Source organism: Notamacropus eugenii, chromosome 6 (genome assembly GCF_028372415.1).
Source record: "Notamacropus eugenii isolate mMacEug1 chromosome 6, mMacEug1.pri_v2, whole genome shotgun sequence".
Lineage (NCBI taxonomy): Eukaryota > Metazoa > Chordata > Mammalia > Diprotodontia > Macropodidae > Notamacropus > Notamacropus eugenii.
This window is the reverse complement of record NC_092877.1, coordinates 16,478,829-16,496,438: the sequence shown is the minus strand read 5'-3', so window position 1 is coordinate 16,496,438 and position 17,610 is coordinate 16,478,829. Positions and strand designations below refer to the sequence as shown.

At 38.5% G+C, this 17,610-nt stretch overlaps 1 protein-coding gene across 1 annotated transcript in view; it reads left to right on the top strand.

Moving 5' to 3' along the window:
* The window catches only part of PDHX (pyruvate dehydrogenase complex component X), a 68,903-nt gene that overhangs the window by 14,026 nt on the left and 37,267 nt on the right, over positions 1-17,610 (top strand). Inside the window, exon 3 of the mRNA XM_072619170.1 lies at positions 4,015-4,115. Coding sequence (XP_072475271.1) covers positions 4,015-4,115 — 101 coding nt within the window. The remainder of the gene's footprint in view (positions 1-4,014; positions 4,116-17,610) is intronic.

Genomic DNA, 17,610 nt, shown 5'->3' with positions numbered 1-17,610 from the left:
GACGTTTCTCCAAGATGGAGCATTTGAGGATATATTATATGACATACCCTGACCTCCCGTAGAGAAATCCTTGTTATTGACAGAATAATGTGGAAAGTTGTCAATTTAGAACACCCCATTGACAAATTCAGGAGGAATAAATGTTTGTAGCAGTTTGATAACAGCGTCTTGGTTTTGGTTTTTTTCTTCGTTATGTACATCATGCTTTTGGGTTTTGTATTTTAAAGAAATTATCATTTTACTGATAGTATTCTCACAGTGATTATTACAGATATGGCTGTAATAATTGTGGATGGCTATGATCTCTTAAGAATCAAGGTTGCAGATGACCCAAAGCAGAAGTTTTTAACCTTATTTGTGTTCTGAACCTCATGATTAGTTTGGTGAAATCTATGGACAGACCCATTGTATTTGAAATGCAGAAAATAGAATATGTAAATATATGTTTATCAAAACATTAGGTGGGGAAAGCAAGCTCCTGGACTCCCTGGCTAAGAACCTCTGACCTAAAGGGTGGTGAAAAGGTCCAGGGCAGGTAGGCTGCACCATGGACAGTTTGACTAGAAGAGGAAGTGGGCCAGTCATGTAGCAAGAGTCATAGACCAGGGGCCAAATGTGCCCTTGTGTCTGTGAAATATTAAAGTAGGGGGCAGCGAGGTGGCACAGTGGATGGAATACAGGCCCTGGAGTCAGGAGCACCTGAGCTCAAATATGACCTCAGACACTTGACAGTTACTAGCTGTGTGACCTTGGGCAAGTCACCTAACCCTGATTGCCTCGCCTTCTCCCTCTAACCCCAAAAAAGAAATAATAGAATGACTAGACAAGGCATCTCGTCTCTGTTGGGGAGATCCCCTCAGGAGACCAGGATGACATGTACAATAATCAGACTGGAGGAGAAAGCATGGGCTGCTTGTCATCTGCTTCTGTAAAGGAAGTTCCCCTTTTGATGACAGTGAAGTATTCGTTAGAGCGAAAATTACTTTTAATCTGTATTAGAAGAGTTTAAGCTCTTTAAGTAGTGACACAAGTCTGGTGAATAGAGAGGGAGGCTCTGAGTTCAAGTTCTGCCTCTCCTGCTTAGTGGCAGTGATCCCAAGCACGTTCATCAGCTTCCTGGGACCCCCAGTACCTGTTGTTGATGAGAAAGTCGAGGGTCAATTTGAGAATGCTTGATGTAGTGGGAGTTTCCTAACCTGCAGTTTTCTGTACCAGTAAAGTTACAGGGCCTGTACAAAAAGAAAAGTAGCTCAGTTTTCCTTGAATGCTAGGATTTGTGTACCTATTTTTCCTTCTTTGTTTGAGAAGGTGGTTATACTTTGAATTGAATTATTGAGATTTTTAGAAAGAATGTCTTTTTGAATTAACCCTAAGAAGTTGTGATTTTTTACATTTGTATATTTTCTTAACATGTTTCATTGGTCATTTGTAATAATTGTTTTCAGGTGTTCATCCTTTGTTGCCCAAGAAGACCATGCCATCAGAGAAATGGTGACATGACTTGCACTTGACTTTGTCTTGAGTAAGGGAGGGCTGTGCAGGTCAGCAGCCTCACTTCTCCTCCAGAGCCATCATCCTGATGAATCATTTTCAGAAATCTCCGCTTGAGACTCCTTAAGCCAGACTGTAAAAACTGAAAGTCTTTTTATCAGCTAAGCTGGAAGAACGAGGAATAACTGGAAACAGCAGATTTTTCAGTGTTTCTGTGGTGTTCTGTTCTTTTCACTTATGAGAGCACAATGACCACAGTTGGATTCTTTTCACAACTTGGTCTTGGCCAATCCATATTAGGATGTTGAATTGATAATTAGTAAAATGAAGAAAAACTGTAACCAATTATACACAGAAGAAATGCATGCAGTAAGCAACACAGCTTTAAAGAAACTTAAGGATTGAACTGATAATTTCTCAGAGGTCTAAGTCTTAAATATTGTAAGCTGTTTTTGATTTTAGAGTTTATTCGATACACAAATAGCAAAAAAAGAGGGAAAAAACCCATAAAGGTCAGAGTTGAAACTTTTTTATAAGAAATTTTTGTTAAAGCCATTAGGGGTCATCGTTGTTATTCTGATGACTGTAACTACTCTTCTGCAGAAGTATGCTTTCAATAAACACACCTTTATTTTGATAAAATGAAAGGTGAATGGAAATTTAACAAATGGGTTCACTGTCCTTGAATCCCGAAACCTCTTTTCTTTCATGGGATGTTACTTCCCATTTGAAAAAAATGCTATCGTTGAAGTTTTAAAATTTGTGAATAGGATCGTATTTTGAGATTTACAAGAGAACTTAGTGGTCTTCTGCTCCAGCACCTTCATTTGTAGGTGAAGAAATTGAGAGTCATAGAGTGAAAGTGATGTATGTGCCCAGCATCACCAGACTATAATAAGTATCAGGTTGAGAAGTGTTGGAGAAGAAAGCTGCCCTTTTCAGATGTTGTCATGTCTCATCTCTTGCTGACCTTCCTCGTTGTTGCATTATCATATATATCATATATCAAAAGTTTCCACTTCATCTCTGGATGAGATGCTCACACAGAAATATTTTAAGAGGGACAAAGTCCTTCTCATTTGAAATTTGCCTCTAAAACAAATCAGTCAATATATGAGATTCTGTGCTCTGAGACTAGTTACCTCAGGTATTTTGTAGTTTTGAAGACAGTTTGAGGTTAAAACACATTTTCTTGATTTGAAAGATCCTTTATAGATAATCATTATATTTTGTATTTACATACTGTGCAAGTATATGCACATGTACAAATTACTCTCCAACTGTCTACTGGACATTTTTAATTGCATGTCTCAGAGAATCTCTAACTCACTAGACTAAAACTGAACTCAATATATTTGTGCCAAAACTCACTTCTCTTCTGATCTTAAATTCCTTTTGTTGAGGGCCTTGCCCTCCCTGTCACCAAATACCACAGTTTTGGAGTCACCTTTGACATCTCATTTTCCCTCCCTGTGACTCCCCATCCAGTTACTAAGGTTTGTTGATTGTCTCTTGATGTCTGCTTCACATCCATGCCCTTCCTGCTTATTCAGCCACCACCCTTGTTGAGGCCTTCCTCACCTCTAGTCTTGACTTAGAATCACCTCCTAACTGGTTTGCTTATCACCAGTCTTTCTCCACTCCACCCTCCAGCTTTCCATGTTTGGCATTTAAAACCCTTGGGAGTGTGATTTCAGCCTCCATTTTTAAGCCTGGTATCCAGCCAAGTTGGCTTTCTTGCTGTTCACTACACATGACATCCCATTTTCTGCCTTGGTACCCTTTCACAGATGTGAATGGGAGTGCTGGGAATCCACTCCTTCACCTCTTGGAATTGCTGTTTGCCTCTGGAGGGAAGAGTAAATGCTACCTTCAACTTAATGGACCCTTGAAGAGCCTAGGGAAGCCTAGGAACTCCTTCTCTGAAAAATTTTTTTAGATGCATAAATATATTTTATTGTATTAATATATGATTACAAAGGAAACCAATTATATCGAAACATAGTTATCAAAATATTTTCAAGAAAAAATTTATGGATTCCAGGTTAAGAAACCTTGTTCTATCTGAATTTTTCTTGCCCCTCCCTAGGGACCAGTGTATACTCACATGTGTGCGTGTCTTCTCCCTTGATAGAGTGTTGCTTTTTCAGGGCAGGTGCCACTTTACTTTTTGTCTTTGAAGCCACAGAAGCCCTTTGTAGCCCTGGCAGATATGTATTGTAGATGGTTATTCATTCAGTCAGTAAATGCTTTTTAAGAATACTCTTCTTGTAAAATGCCTCTATGAAATGGTTATCATTGCCACATATATTACTAAATTTCTCTTTCATATCTTTCTACTGGTACTTCCTCTGAATTTTGCAGCATTTCTGTTTATGAATTAATTCTTACGGCTTGGAGAAAAATGATTGCTCTTGTTTTAAGGATATATCCATTTTCCACCCATTTGAATACTCAAAAAAGATACACTTTAAGACCTCAAAAACAAAATCAACCCAAACAAACCCTGCACTTGTTTTCTAGGTGAAGCAGTGAGTGCTGGAGATGCGTTATGTGAAATTGAAACTGACAAGGCTGTGGTCACATTGGATTCGGCAGAAGATGGTATTTTGGCTAAGATAGTGGTAAGTTGCCATTTGTAGATACAGAACTTTTATAATTCTATTGTTTATCATTTAAAATGCTTTAAAAATAGATAGTGTAAAGGTATATTCACATTTGTCTTAACTCTGTTGTACAAATAATGCAGAAATTTGGTTTCTAATCATTGGGAAGTTTATTGTACTTTATTGACAAAGTAAAAACCTCTTTCAGGCTTTCATTTTAGTCTGATTTTTTTTTCAGTTGGAATGAAGTCCAGTATTTATCTGAAAATCAAAGGCATAGAGCTACTGTGTATTATTAAAATCTTTAGATGAAGGCACCAACACATTACATGATGATGACAGTTAATTGACTTTCTTGGCAGTGGGCTAGCATGAATGTTTTTTGTTGGGCATGTAATACCAGATTCTGGATAGACTGAGACTTTGAGTCTCTTGAGCTCAGGAGTTCTGAGCTACATTACGGTAAAGCTGATACAGTGTCTGCTCTAAATTTAATACCAGGGTTATCAGGCTCCAAATTGGACTCAGTCAGAAGTGGAGCATGTCAAGGCCCCTGTGCTGATCAGTAGGAGGTTGGGCCTTTGAGTGGCCACTGAACTTCCAATCTGGGTGAGAAGTTAAAGCATCCCTGCCTCCCCCCTCCCCCCCCAAAAAAAAACCCAAACCAAAACAAAGTACTTTCCTATTCTTGTTTTTTTTTTTTCCCTTTTGAAAGTCAACTTCACAGTATCAAAATTACTCAGTTGCTTGTATTTGGGTAGAGATTGTAGCTCTTTGTCTCATTACTTCTATGCAGTTATCTATTATCCCTGTGTGAGTTGTCTTCTTTTATAGACAGTGTGTGACAAAATCAAAACCACAGACTGACTTCTCTTGTCACTTGCCATCATTGGTGTGTTTACAGCAAGCACAGATTCATTTTAATGCCCCCTCCCCGCAAGCAACTGACATCATTAGAGGAGAAAATCGACTTTGAACATTTTCTGCTTAGGCATGTACAGATATAGCACTGTGCCTGGCACATAGTACACACTTATTGACTCCATTTTACTTGAAGTCCATATGATAGGAATATACATACGTACATACATACATACATACATATATATATATTTATGTATCTGTCTTATGCCTCTTCACATAAAATATGACTCATGTAATGAGACTTTCAGAATTGCAAACTCATCGAGATGTTTATGTTCAAGTGAGCATAATGTCCTTAAAATAAATTATCTGTAAATATAAATAAATTTTGAAATATCTTTGAATTATCTATAAAGGACTGTATACTTTCCTTTGAGATTTCAGATTTATTGAGGTATATGCAGGTATATGTATATGTCTGTGTGTGTATGTATGCATGCATATAAGTAATTTTAAAATTATGTTTGTGTGTCACATGCCCTTGCATTAATTCATTATAAATAAAGCAGAAATTTTCAGCATCAAATTCATGTCTCCATTGTGCTCAAGAACATTGTTGTATCCCATGGAAACGGCATTATTTTTATTTCTCTTTTTAAAATGATCCTGATGGAATTGAAAGGTTCTCCATTTATGTCACGTGTGGCTATTGATGTTTTTAAAAGGTGCTTAGACAGTAGTAATGGCTTGTTTAATGATCCAGATGGGGGCTGTGTAATTAGGAAAGCAATATATAGGAGAGTTACAGGTTTTAGAGAGTTCTTCCATTGTTTTAAATATCTCATGTACAAGGGATTATGAGGCTGTTTGTATGCAGAATGGCATCTGCAGAAATGCTGTTCAGAAGAGACTTTCCAGTTGGTTGGTTAGTTGTTGTCCTTGGTGCTGGTGGAGAACCAAAATGACATCACTGGGTTGGGATTAAGGTACTATGTGTCTGACTGGCTGATCAGACCAATTCAAGCTCGAAATGCTCTACCACAGGTCAGGCACAGTCTGTGTGAACATTTGGAGTGGAGATGTGTCTGAATTTATGCATGTTAGGTTTCTTTTGAGGTACTTCGATTATTTAGGTCCCAGAGTATAGCACCCTCTTTGAAGTGGGCACACCATCCTGGGCAGTCCTCTGCCAGTATGTCCCAGTTCTCACTGTCAATCTCCCTAGTTTTTCAAAGAGACCTTGAGAGTGTTCTTGGATCTCTTCTGACCTCTGTGTGAGTGTTTGCCCTGCATGAGTTCTTCATAAACTAGTATTTTAGACAAATATACGTTGGGCACCTGAATAATATGGCCAGCCCGTCAGATAAGACTAGGAGAAACACTTGATGAGGAAAATGTGATGCAGATATCAGAGAAGAGAAGTTCTTGCACTCTTTAATTCCCAAGTTTTATGGGAAGTGATATTGAATTCTCATTACATGAAAGAACAAAATTAGATGAATTCAGTATTTATTCAGAAGGGTCCTAGGTTAGAAAATATTGGAAAAGAATTATATCCTCTAGTCCAGTTCTTGCCTCTACGTGAAGCAGTATTTTAAAAATCCAAATGAGTTGCTTGAAGTTTTGACCACCTTAGTGACCTGACTCAGTGTTTTAATTGTCCTTTCCATTGAGGTTTTTGTCCAGAACTTTCCCTTAAGCTTGTACCCATTTCTTTTTGTTGTATCCTTGTAGGAGACAGAAAATTGTTGTCTTTGTTAATTCAAATAATAGAGGGCAGAAAACACACTGCCTGTCGCAGCAGGTATTTAATAAATACTTATTGATTGCTTTTCTTCAGATTACAGTCACCTTTTCTAGTGATTTTTTTAAGAAGCCAACTCTATAAACCCTAGCACAATGTAGCGATTTCTTGTAGATCCCAAATTTTACCCACATGATTATTTTGATTATGTGTCTGCTGTTCAAGGACCAGCTTAGCTACCGCTTGAGAGGTTGGGTTCTAGATGACAAATCCTTGGTCCATAACTCCTCATGATATGCATACAAATTTTACAGTAGCCATCTGTTTGAAGAAAAGACTGAGATAGCTAAGAAACAACCCATTTTTAAGTCATTTATGAACATCACTAAGTAATGAGACTGAGAAAAGTTATATAATCAAGTAGAAGAAAACTGGCATGTTGTGCTTTGAGAAGTAAACGAGGAAGTCAGTTTTACCTTGCATCCAAAGGTAGTGCATCACCCTTCCTCTCATTTACACTGCTCATGATGACCATGGCTGAGGGGAACACTTTGCATTTTGTGTACCAGTACCTGTTACAGAGAATGAAGAAATAGAGAAATTTTGTTAGGAATGTGAAGAGATCCTCTAAACCAAGTTAACATCTACTTTGTTGCTTGGTGCCTCTGATGTAGGAATTGAAGGCAAAACATAGGATATAAAATATTGTTTTGGATTAATAAATGAAAACAATAGAAAACTTCTGGATTATTCAGAAGCCTCATACCTCTTTATCATAAATATTATCTACAAGATGAGAACATACACATATATACACACACACACATTTTAAAGAGAGGCAATGAAGATAGAGATAGCAAGATGTGGCAATTCATTAGCTATATGGGTTATGGGTAAGTGAGGAGTCCAGGATAATACAGAGATTACAAACCTAAAATGATTCTTCTAGTGGTGGTACCTTTTACAGAAATAGGAAAATTTGAAAGAGAGGAGGATTTAGGTGGACAAATGAATTTAGTTCAGATCCTATTACATTCAAGATGTCATCATGGTAACCAGTTTGAAATGTCCAGTAGGCAGCTGGTGATCACAGACTGAAGCTGAGAAGAGAGACTGGAGATAGATTACAGAAAGGGTACACAAGGAAGAAAGGCCCAGGAAAGCACCGGGAGTGGTCAAGGTAGTGCAGCAACGTAACTGGCCTGGTACCACTGTGGTCTCTTTCTATATCTATGTATTTTGTTTTCAACATTCACTTCCATAAGATTTTGAATTTTAAATTTTCTCCCCCCCTTCTCCCTCTCCAAGATGACATGCAGTGTGATATAGGCTCTACTTATACATTCATATTAAATGTATTTTCACGTTAGTCATGATGTAAAGAAGAATTAGAACTAATAGGAGGAACCATGAGAAAGAGGAAACAAAACAACAAAAAAAATGGAGAGCAAATAGTCTGCTTCCATCAGCATTCAGACCCCGAAGTTCTTTCTCTAGATGTGGATAGCATTTTCCATTGTGAGTCTTTGGACTTGTCTTAGTTTCTTGCGTTATTGAGAAGTTAAATCTTCCAGAGCGAGCCATCACACACTGCGGCTGTTACTGTGTACAATGTTCTCCTGGTTCTGCTCATTTCATTCAACATCAATCCACGTAAGTCTTTCCAGGTTTTCGTGAAGTCTGCCTGCTTATCATTTTTATAGCACAATAGTATTCCATTACATTTCTATACCACAACTTGTTCAGCCATTCCCCAGTGGATGGACATCCCCTCAGTTTCCAGTTCTTTGCCATCACAAAAAGAGCTGTGGGGAATATTTTTGTACATGTGGGTCCAGAGTAATTTTCTTTAAATGCATCTCTGAGCATTTAACTCTCATATTCATCCCACTCCATTACTTTTCCTGTTGCTTATATGAAAAATATGAACTCCTCTGTTTAGGTTTTAAAGCGCTTCACCACCTTGCCTCAACCTATCTTTCTGGTCTTATTGGACATTATTCTTCCCACATTTTGCAGACATGGATGGAATACTGTCTGTACCAGTGAATGACATCACTGAGTTAAGAAATCTCTTTGTTATGGTAGATTTTTAAAGAATGCTCTCCAGTATTGGTTCCTCGCCAATTTGCTGTGGATCCTTTGGTATTATGGAGTTACTCCAAAGTGCCATGATTCCATATGGGCTCCACACATTGTCATTTTGATTTTTATTTAGTTCTTTAAAAATATTTTCAGGGTGACCATATAATAAAGGCACTGGAGATTGAATGAATAATCTCACTTTTGTGAGATTTTTAAAGTATATGTTTAGTTTTTATAAACATACATGTATTTTTCAAATGTATGTGTAGACTTGTTAAAAGGAGGTCTTTGTACTTGGAAAGGTTTGAAAGTACTGAAGTTTTCTTTTTTTAAAATCTGTTTTTAAAATATAGATTTCCAAATGGCACCCACATAGGGCAGAAAGATGAATTTTAGAGTTTGTGTTTTACCACCATTGCTGAATCTAGCCAGCATTTTTAATAACCACACTGTATTAGAAACATCAGCTTGTGGCATACTGTTGTCCTCAAATCACCCAAGCTCGCAGCTGCCTAGTAAGTCCCCATTTTGTGCCTTTATCTTGAGTTGGGTCCTTCTGCAACTGAGCTGTCATTTATTATGGTTACCCTCAGACTTAATATAACTGCCCAGTGGTAACTGAATTCTAGGTGAACTCCTTTTTCCATCTCTGTTTGTTCCTCTGACCACACTTTAGAGCAGTGTGTCTGTTATTCTAGAAGATGAAGAGCTCAGACTCATCAGGTGCACATTGTCTTCCCCTTGAACGTCTCCTCTTTGTGGTTTTTGGTTTTGGTTGATCTTTTACATTTACAATAATTTTCTTATTTTCCAAGGTGCCAGTAGCCACACCCAGCTTTGTGTGACCTTCCAGTTCCACATCCCAGTGTTTTAGGACTCAGTAGACTTTATTATTGTGATAAAACCTCTATAACTGATGTGGGTTCTTTCTCCAAGGCTACGGTATGCTCCACTCCTCCATCTGCCTGTCTCCTCCCATCACTTCACCACAGGGAGTCCTGTCCATGTGCCTAGACATTCCTTCTTTTCCTCCTGATACCAAGTGGACACTAGTGGAACCTCTCCCAACAAGGCTGGCCCATCTTTCTTGGTCCTACGTTACTTGCTTCTCCTTGGTAATTTCATGTTTGTGACAAATTGTAGTCAGCTCATGATTCTTCGTTGTTCTTTAGGTGTCCTTAATTTCAAGTCTTCTGAGACTTTTATTCTATGATTTGCCACCCTAGGAGTACACCAGAGAAGTATTGATATGTTCCACCTGGCTTTTCCTATTTGTATGGTTTAGCTACATTCTTTAGAGTGATTCTAGATTTGGGAGGCTTTGTCATGGTTCAGGGCTTGATACAATCAACACAGTTTCTTCTGAAAACAGGAGTAGCTAGAGGACCTCACTGTCCATAAGGGTTCTCCTTTAAACTGGTTTCTGGGCTGAATCTCCTCCGTAATGGTGAAGATCATTAATGTTTTAATATAGATGCTTTGGCTTTGATTTCCTGAAGGTACAGTGAAAATGTTAGGTGATGTGTATTACCACGTTAATATAAACCCTGGTTAGTCTGAAGTCTTACTTTATTTACATATAAAAGTTTTTCTGAATTGAGAGCATTTTTACTGAGCTGCTTGTTTTGTGTGGATGGTGCCTATGCACCTTGTTTACTAATGCTATGATGAGTAATTCAATCAAGAGACCGGTGGTCAACCATTTTTAGCACTCTGCATGGCTACTTCCTTGACTTAGGGAAAGTTGCATACACAAAAAGGACTTCATGCTATTCTTCTATATCCTTTTTAGAAAATCACATGCTTTTATGATAATGAAGTATAAAAATCTATATAATTTTGATAGAAAAGAGAGAACAAAATAGGATATTTTCAGGGGTAGTATTCATGACTGGAATCATGGCCTCAGGAGTGGAGGGTGATTTAGAGAGGACAAACTCAAGCTGGATGCATGACTATGGCTGTAGGAGCAGAGAAAAAGGGATAACAGAGACAAGAGACAATGTGATGGTAGAAATAACAGGATCTGACCATGGTAGGTGGGGTGAGTGAGCAGGAGAGGTCTGAGTGATTCAGGGAATGGTGTGGAATATTAATGGGATTTAAGATCTCCCCTGCCCATTAATAGGCCTAACATGGATTCCATTAAGGAAGCTTGCTTTGGGGAGGCTTGCTTGTAGGAAGGCTTCCCATTCCTTTAGCTAGTTTCTAATTAGGCACTGAGTCATGAGGGTTGTGATGCCTTCTGACTCTAATATACTCTGAGTTGGTATTTTACTTTAGTGTTGGCTTATGAGAAGGATCTTGTGATTCTCTGATCAGGACTCTGAGTGGCCCTGTGTTCAGAGCTCCCCAACTGCTCAGATGTAAAGGCTGTCTTGATCTAGTGATGTATGTAAAGTGCATAGCAATATTGCTTTGATTCAAGCAGTAGAGCCATGTGTGTTGGTCTTTATTTCTCTGCTTATATTTTCTCTGAAGTTTAGAGTGCTGACTTTTCCCCAGAACTGGTGAATGTAATTAAAAAAGATTGTTGATTCCTTAAATAACTACCTTTCCTAGTAAAGCAGATCTAAGAACCTATGTTAGCAGCCATCCTGGGTGTGCCAGTGTGGTTGCCTTTACATGGTGAAACCCTCAGCAGTAATTGGGAAGTTCAGAAGAGGGGAGAGTTTGCGGGGGAAATGAGTTTTATTTTGTCCATGTTGGATTTGAGACATCCAGCCTGAAATGTCCAAGAAGAAGGTGAAAATGTGTGACTAGCTCAGCAATGAGATGAGGTTTGGATGTGCAGACCAGGGCAGGAGTGAAAGCCCTGGGAACTGATAGTCACCAGGTGAAACAGTGTAAAGGATAAAAAGGGCAGCCAGGCCAGAGCATTGGAGGATATCTGTACTTCGAATATGTGGCAAAGGTGAGCACCAGAAAAGGACATTGAGAAAGATCAGCTGGACAAATAGGGGAGAGCCAGGAAAGAGCAGTAAGCCCCGTGGAAACTTGGAGGGGGAAGAGTGTCCAGGAGGAGAGTTGAGTCACGAGGTCAAATGCTCTAGAGAGGGGCAACTAAGAGGCACATTCTGCCCTGGAGTCAGGAGGACCTGAGTTCAAATCTAGCCTCCGACCCTTAAGAGCAGTATGACCCTGGGCAAGTCAACCTTACCCCGATTGCCTTCCCCCAAAAATGCTCTAGAGGGATTAGAAAAGGTAAGGATGCAAAAAAGGACCATTAATTAGATTTAGCAATTAAGAGATCTTCAATCCCTTCAGAGAGGGCAGTTTCAATTGAGTGGTGAGTGGAAGGAAAAATTGGAGTACAGAATATAGATAGCTTTTTCAGGGAGTTAAACCATGAAGGGAATGAGAGATAGAGGGCACCTAGTGGGGCTGGTAGAGCCTGTATGTAAGGTGAATTTTAACGTAAGAAAGGTGGATTTTAGCGTGTTTAAAGTGAATTTTTATTATTTCTCAGAGTTCAGTTTCCCAGGATCCATAGCCATAACAGTCTCTGGTTCCCAGGTACTAGATATTAATTAGTTCCCACATGTTCAAAACATCTCTTCCATGCTTGTGCACAGTTATATAATGATAAATAATGTTAACAACCACTCCAGCTGCGCAGTGAGATACAGGGATGGGTGATGTAAACTTGTGAGGCTATTGCTGGCAATATGCCTTCTTTCTTTGTCTGTTGGCCTGTAAAACAGGTGGTCACTAGACAGTGAATGGACAGTGCACAAATGCTCTGTATGCCTCAACTGGCCCCCATTGAGGCTTGGGAGAAACCTTAGGGTTGAGTGCATGAGCTGGAGTGCTGTGCGTGCCTCAACCAGCCGCCATTGAGGTCTGAAGGGATTTAGGGGAAGCATGAGCTGTGACTTTCTCAGGTGGCCCCATCGAGATGTAAGGGTACTTGCTCCCTCCCTCTTCTCGCCAGCCCTTACAGGAATGATTATTAGGGAATGCTGTAGCAGTTTATGCTCCTGTTATCAGCAATCCTCTTCTGAGAAAACTTGACCAGAATAAACATCTTTCATGTCTGACCAAATCAAGAGTGAACTTGTGCTAGCAACCGTCAAGTGTGCTGTGTTTATCTGTTTTACAGAGCCAAGTGAGGGTTTGAAGGTAGCAGGGAAGGAGCCCAGGAGACAGGGAGAGACTGAAGTTAAGAGAGACTGGGGTTGAGAGTGTAATGACAGCGAGGAAGATCTAGAATGTGTGGAGAAAGATTTGCTTTGGGAAACAGAGGGCCAGCTTTTCATTTGAGATTGGAGGTAAGGAGAGGAGAGTGGAGGAGCAGGTCTAAAGGAGGTGAGATGAGGAGGAGAGAAGGGAGCTCAGACCCTCAGCTCCTGGTCTGAATTCAGTGAACAGGATCCTCTGAGAGCAGGGCAGCTTGAGAAAGGAGCTGTGGAAATAAGAATAGCAAGTCATTTTGGAAGCTATGGAGCATCTGCCTGACTTCATTGAGGGCCCAGCTGGGACTGGGTGGACTCGGTCATCAGAGTCCATGATTTTGTCCAGTAGCAGTTTAATGGGAATGAAAGAGACAGATAATGATTACGTGAGAGGTTATAAAAATAACAGAACCCATTTAAGATGATGATGATGCAGGTGCTACATACCAAAGTCTTTGGGATGAAAACAAAGCTTTACCCAGGTGCCAGTGCACTTCCCTGAATATTCATGTCAGTAAAAGAAAGAGAACATTAATGAAGTGTTTTCACTTAGTAAAGAGGCAAAACACCAAACTGTTAGAACGAAGACAACAAGCGGTAGCAAGGAGCAGAGAAGTCAGTGAAGCTGAAAATAAGGAAAGAATCCAAAAGGTAAACACAGTAGTTATTTTTTCTGAAAAGATTAATTAATTGATTATTAACAAGACTATTCAAAGAAAAACAAGAGCAAACCCAACTCAAAAGTAGAAATGAAAAAAGAAAACAATGAGAAGAAAATCTGTCCTCAGATTTGTTAAAAACTCCATAGCCTTAGTGGTGTGAGCTAATAAAGCAGCAGTGATGCCTTCTTTGGCGTTTTCTTTATAGGCTCAGTAGTGGTTTCCTTTCATTCTTCCTAGTGACAGATAATCTTGTATTTAGTCACACTGAGTTTACTGTACTTTGAAAGTGGAACTCTGGCGACACTTTGAATAATTATTTCTAAAAATTACATTTTCTAGTGGGGTTGAGACGAAGTTCTCTATTGTATTTGATCTGTTATTTGCATTTTTTGTAGAAGACTTTATAAAACAGATATAAATTTTATTTGATTTTTAGATTTCTTGAAAACTGAAATTTAAAATGCTTTAATTAATGACTAATCTCTGTCATCTCCATTTGGGAGAAAGTGAAAAAAGATTTTGTTGGAGAGACAAATGTGTTTATTCTTATTTGAGTAGTAAGAGAAGTTTTAGTCTCATATTTTACTTAGTTTGATCCAGATTTCAGAGAACTTTCATATTTAGAGAATACTATATACTGTAGAGAATATATGTATATCCAGAGAACTATCCATATTGACCCATTGAATGTTCAAAGAGAAAATGTTTTTGACCCAGTTGGATGTTTATTCTTAATTGACTTCATTCCTGGTTCAGACTTGAAAAGACTTAACTCTGTTTGCACTTCTTATTGTTGAACAAGTTTTTTAGTTGAAATTTAACTTTATTAGGCAGTGCTTTGCCTTTTTTTACTTAAAAATATTTTTATAATTCATAAACAAGTTAATCATTTTAACAAGAAAAGAAAAATCTTAAAACAGTAATAGACTTGAATTTGCCATAACTTAAATCACAGTAAAGAAAAGTTAGCAGACTTTGCAGAAGTAAGAATGTTAGAATAATTTTGTACTGTAAAATACAGTTAAGGAAGTGTAATTGCCAGTGGGAATTATATTAGGTCTGAAATTATTAGCATCATGTAATGCTAATTAACCCTACTTGGATTTTTAAAAAAAATTACTTAGTTTAAAACAGGTTCCAACTTTTAAAAATATATAACAATTTCTTTTCCAGTTTTGTATAAAACATCATTTTACTGAACTTTAACAGGAATCAGAAATCTTTCACAGTTTCTTACCTTGAGAAATAATGCTTTATCATTTTAAGGCTACTCCATATATTTCATGGATTTAGACTGATCATTAGTATTAGTGACATTCTTGCCTGACCCATATTTTCTTGATTTCCCATAATAAGCAAAATCTCTATAGCCAGTTAACATACCCAGATGCTTAGTTGAATCATCTTTAAAATTGATTGCACTGACAGGCTGTAGCAGTTTTGCTGATTATGGGGAAATGAAAGCAAAAATTGGGTTGGGTAGACCAGGCTTAAAATATGTTGCATGATATTATTGTCTACTAAATGAAATTTATATGCAGAATGTTATTTGGCTTAATTAGAAGGTAATAACAATTTATATTGGTGAAAACTCTGAGTTAGAGAATATTTTTAAAGAAAAATTCCTATCCCCCTCATGCCTATAAATAACAGACTAAGTTCAGAGTTTTTCTTTGCAGTTGACGATCACAGCGTCACACGGTGTCAAGATAGAAGAGACTTTAGGGGACCATCGGCTTCAGGCTTCTCATTACAGATTAGAAAACTCAGTCCCTGAGCTATTGGGTGGCAGACCAGGTTTCAGTCCAGGTCTTCCTTCTTCAATTCCATGGCCTTTTTATGCTGTGTTAATAATAGTTGTTATGTATGGAGACTTCACAGTGACTTAAAATGATTTTTTTCTTGTGAGCATTTCCAACTTGAACCCTCCAGTCTTATCTTTGTCATGCTGTATTCTCTTTGAAGAGAAAGCTCTTGCTTAGAAAAGATTAACTTCTATCTGGTCATTGAGGGTTAGCATTAACTCCACTTCCACTCAATCTGGAATTAGTGATCTTGCTTTATTTTGTAAGCAGTAATACAGAAGTGGACACTCTGCTCATTAGAATACCAATAAAATTTCATAGAATTGTTGTTTCAGCTCGTAGTTCAACCAGTTTTCTCTTTGGGAAAAGAATATGTAACATGTTATATATGTAAACCCTATCACGTGACTGTTTCAGTCATCATTTCCTGTGGCTCATTGGCTATCATGGACTAAATGTGTATTGATAGACGAGTATAATACTCTGATTGCTAGCAGTCACTACCCCAGTAGGTCTCACTAAACTGATTAATGTTGACTGGAATAAATAGGGCTCCAATTAAAATAATCTAACTCATAACCAAGTGGCCACTGAGGTGTCTAACATCTCTGAAATTCTTTGTTACTTAGTACTTAGCAGTGTCCCTGTAACTACGCATCATGGCTCTGTTTGTGTCCCGTCTCAGAGTTCAGGGGCTCCATCTTATTTACACTCTGCTTCGCTCAGCACTTGGTGCGGGGATCTGTAGTAAATGTTTAAGTACTTTAAATGGCAGAGCACTCTGGAGCAGCGGAGAAGCCGTGGTTTTGGGTTCTGAAGATCTGCTCTTGAATGTTGGTTCTGAAATGGAATCTCTGTATGAACTTGAGTCAGTTAATTTTCTGGATCTATTTCTTCTTCTGTAACATGAAGAGGTCAGGCTAGATATCCTTTTAAAAAATGTAATTTTTTTTCACTTTCACCTGGATCTGTTTTCTCTTCCTTTCTCTCCCCGTACCACTCCACCTATAGGGGATGGAGTCAGAAGCCTAGTAACAGAGAGGCACAGTCAAGCTAAACACATTCCCACATTCTCAAAAATACATATTTGTTTCTGCATCTTGAACTCACCCACCTCTCTGTCACAAGCTCCGCATCCGGCGATTGTTGGTGGAATTGTTAGTGATAGCATAGATTGGAGTTTTCAGATCTTCCAAAGTTGTTTGTCTTTTCAGTGCTGTTATTGTGCGCTTTGTTTCCTAGTTCTGCTCAACACTTCATACTTACTAGGTTTCTCCAAAATCCCGTTTGTCATTTCTTAGAGCCCAGTAATGGTCTGTTATATCGTATGACAGAATTTTTTTATCCATTTCTCCAGTTGATGAGTATCCTTTTAGGTTTCAGTTCTTTGCAACTACAAAAACTTCACTATAAATATTTTCTTAATATTTTCTGAGTTGCCTAAAAAAGGGGGTGAAGATTAAGCAGCAAGGACCCAGGAAACAACTCTAGCAGTGCCATAGTAGGCGGGAAGCTGAGGAGGGACCTGATCCATGTCCAGGCAGTCGAGCTCACATTCATCCTGAGGGCTGGATCTGGTTCCTTTTCTTTGGTCTCATTAGGGTCGAGGGCTAGTGGTAGTATTACTGGGTCACAGGGTATGCACAGTAGCTGCTGCAGTAGTTGCTTCTAATACAGCTCCAGCCCCCAGAGTTGTTTTGATTTGTATTTCTCTAATTGTTAATGAGTGGAGTTTTTTTTTTTTTATGGCTATTGGCAGCTTGTTTTCCTTCCCTTGAAAATTGTTCATTCATGTATGACTTGATTTTTTTCACTAGATGTCTTTCAATTTTAAACCTGTGAATGTATAACCCTTTTGTTGAAGCTGTTGTAAAAGCTTTTCTGTAGCTCATGGGAGATCACACCAGAAGACCTCCAAGACTGAATGAATGAATTTAAAAGCATTTATTAGGCACTTTCTATTTTGTAGACTTTGTGTGAAGCACTGTGCATACAAGTTCAAAAGAGAGAGAGTATGGGTAATCTCTCAAAGAGATTACATTTGAATGGGGGAGGCAGCACCCAGAGGGGAATGGTGGTCAGGGAGGCTGAAGTCACTGTTGTCTCTGCTGTGAGAGTTCCAGAAGAGAAATGATGAAAATCCACCTCTTGACTGAGGGGTGAATGGACTTAAGATCC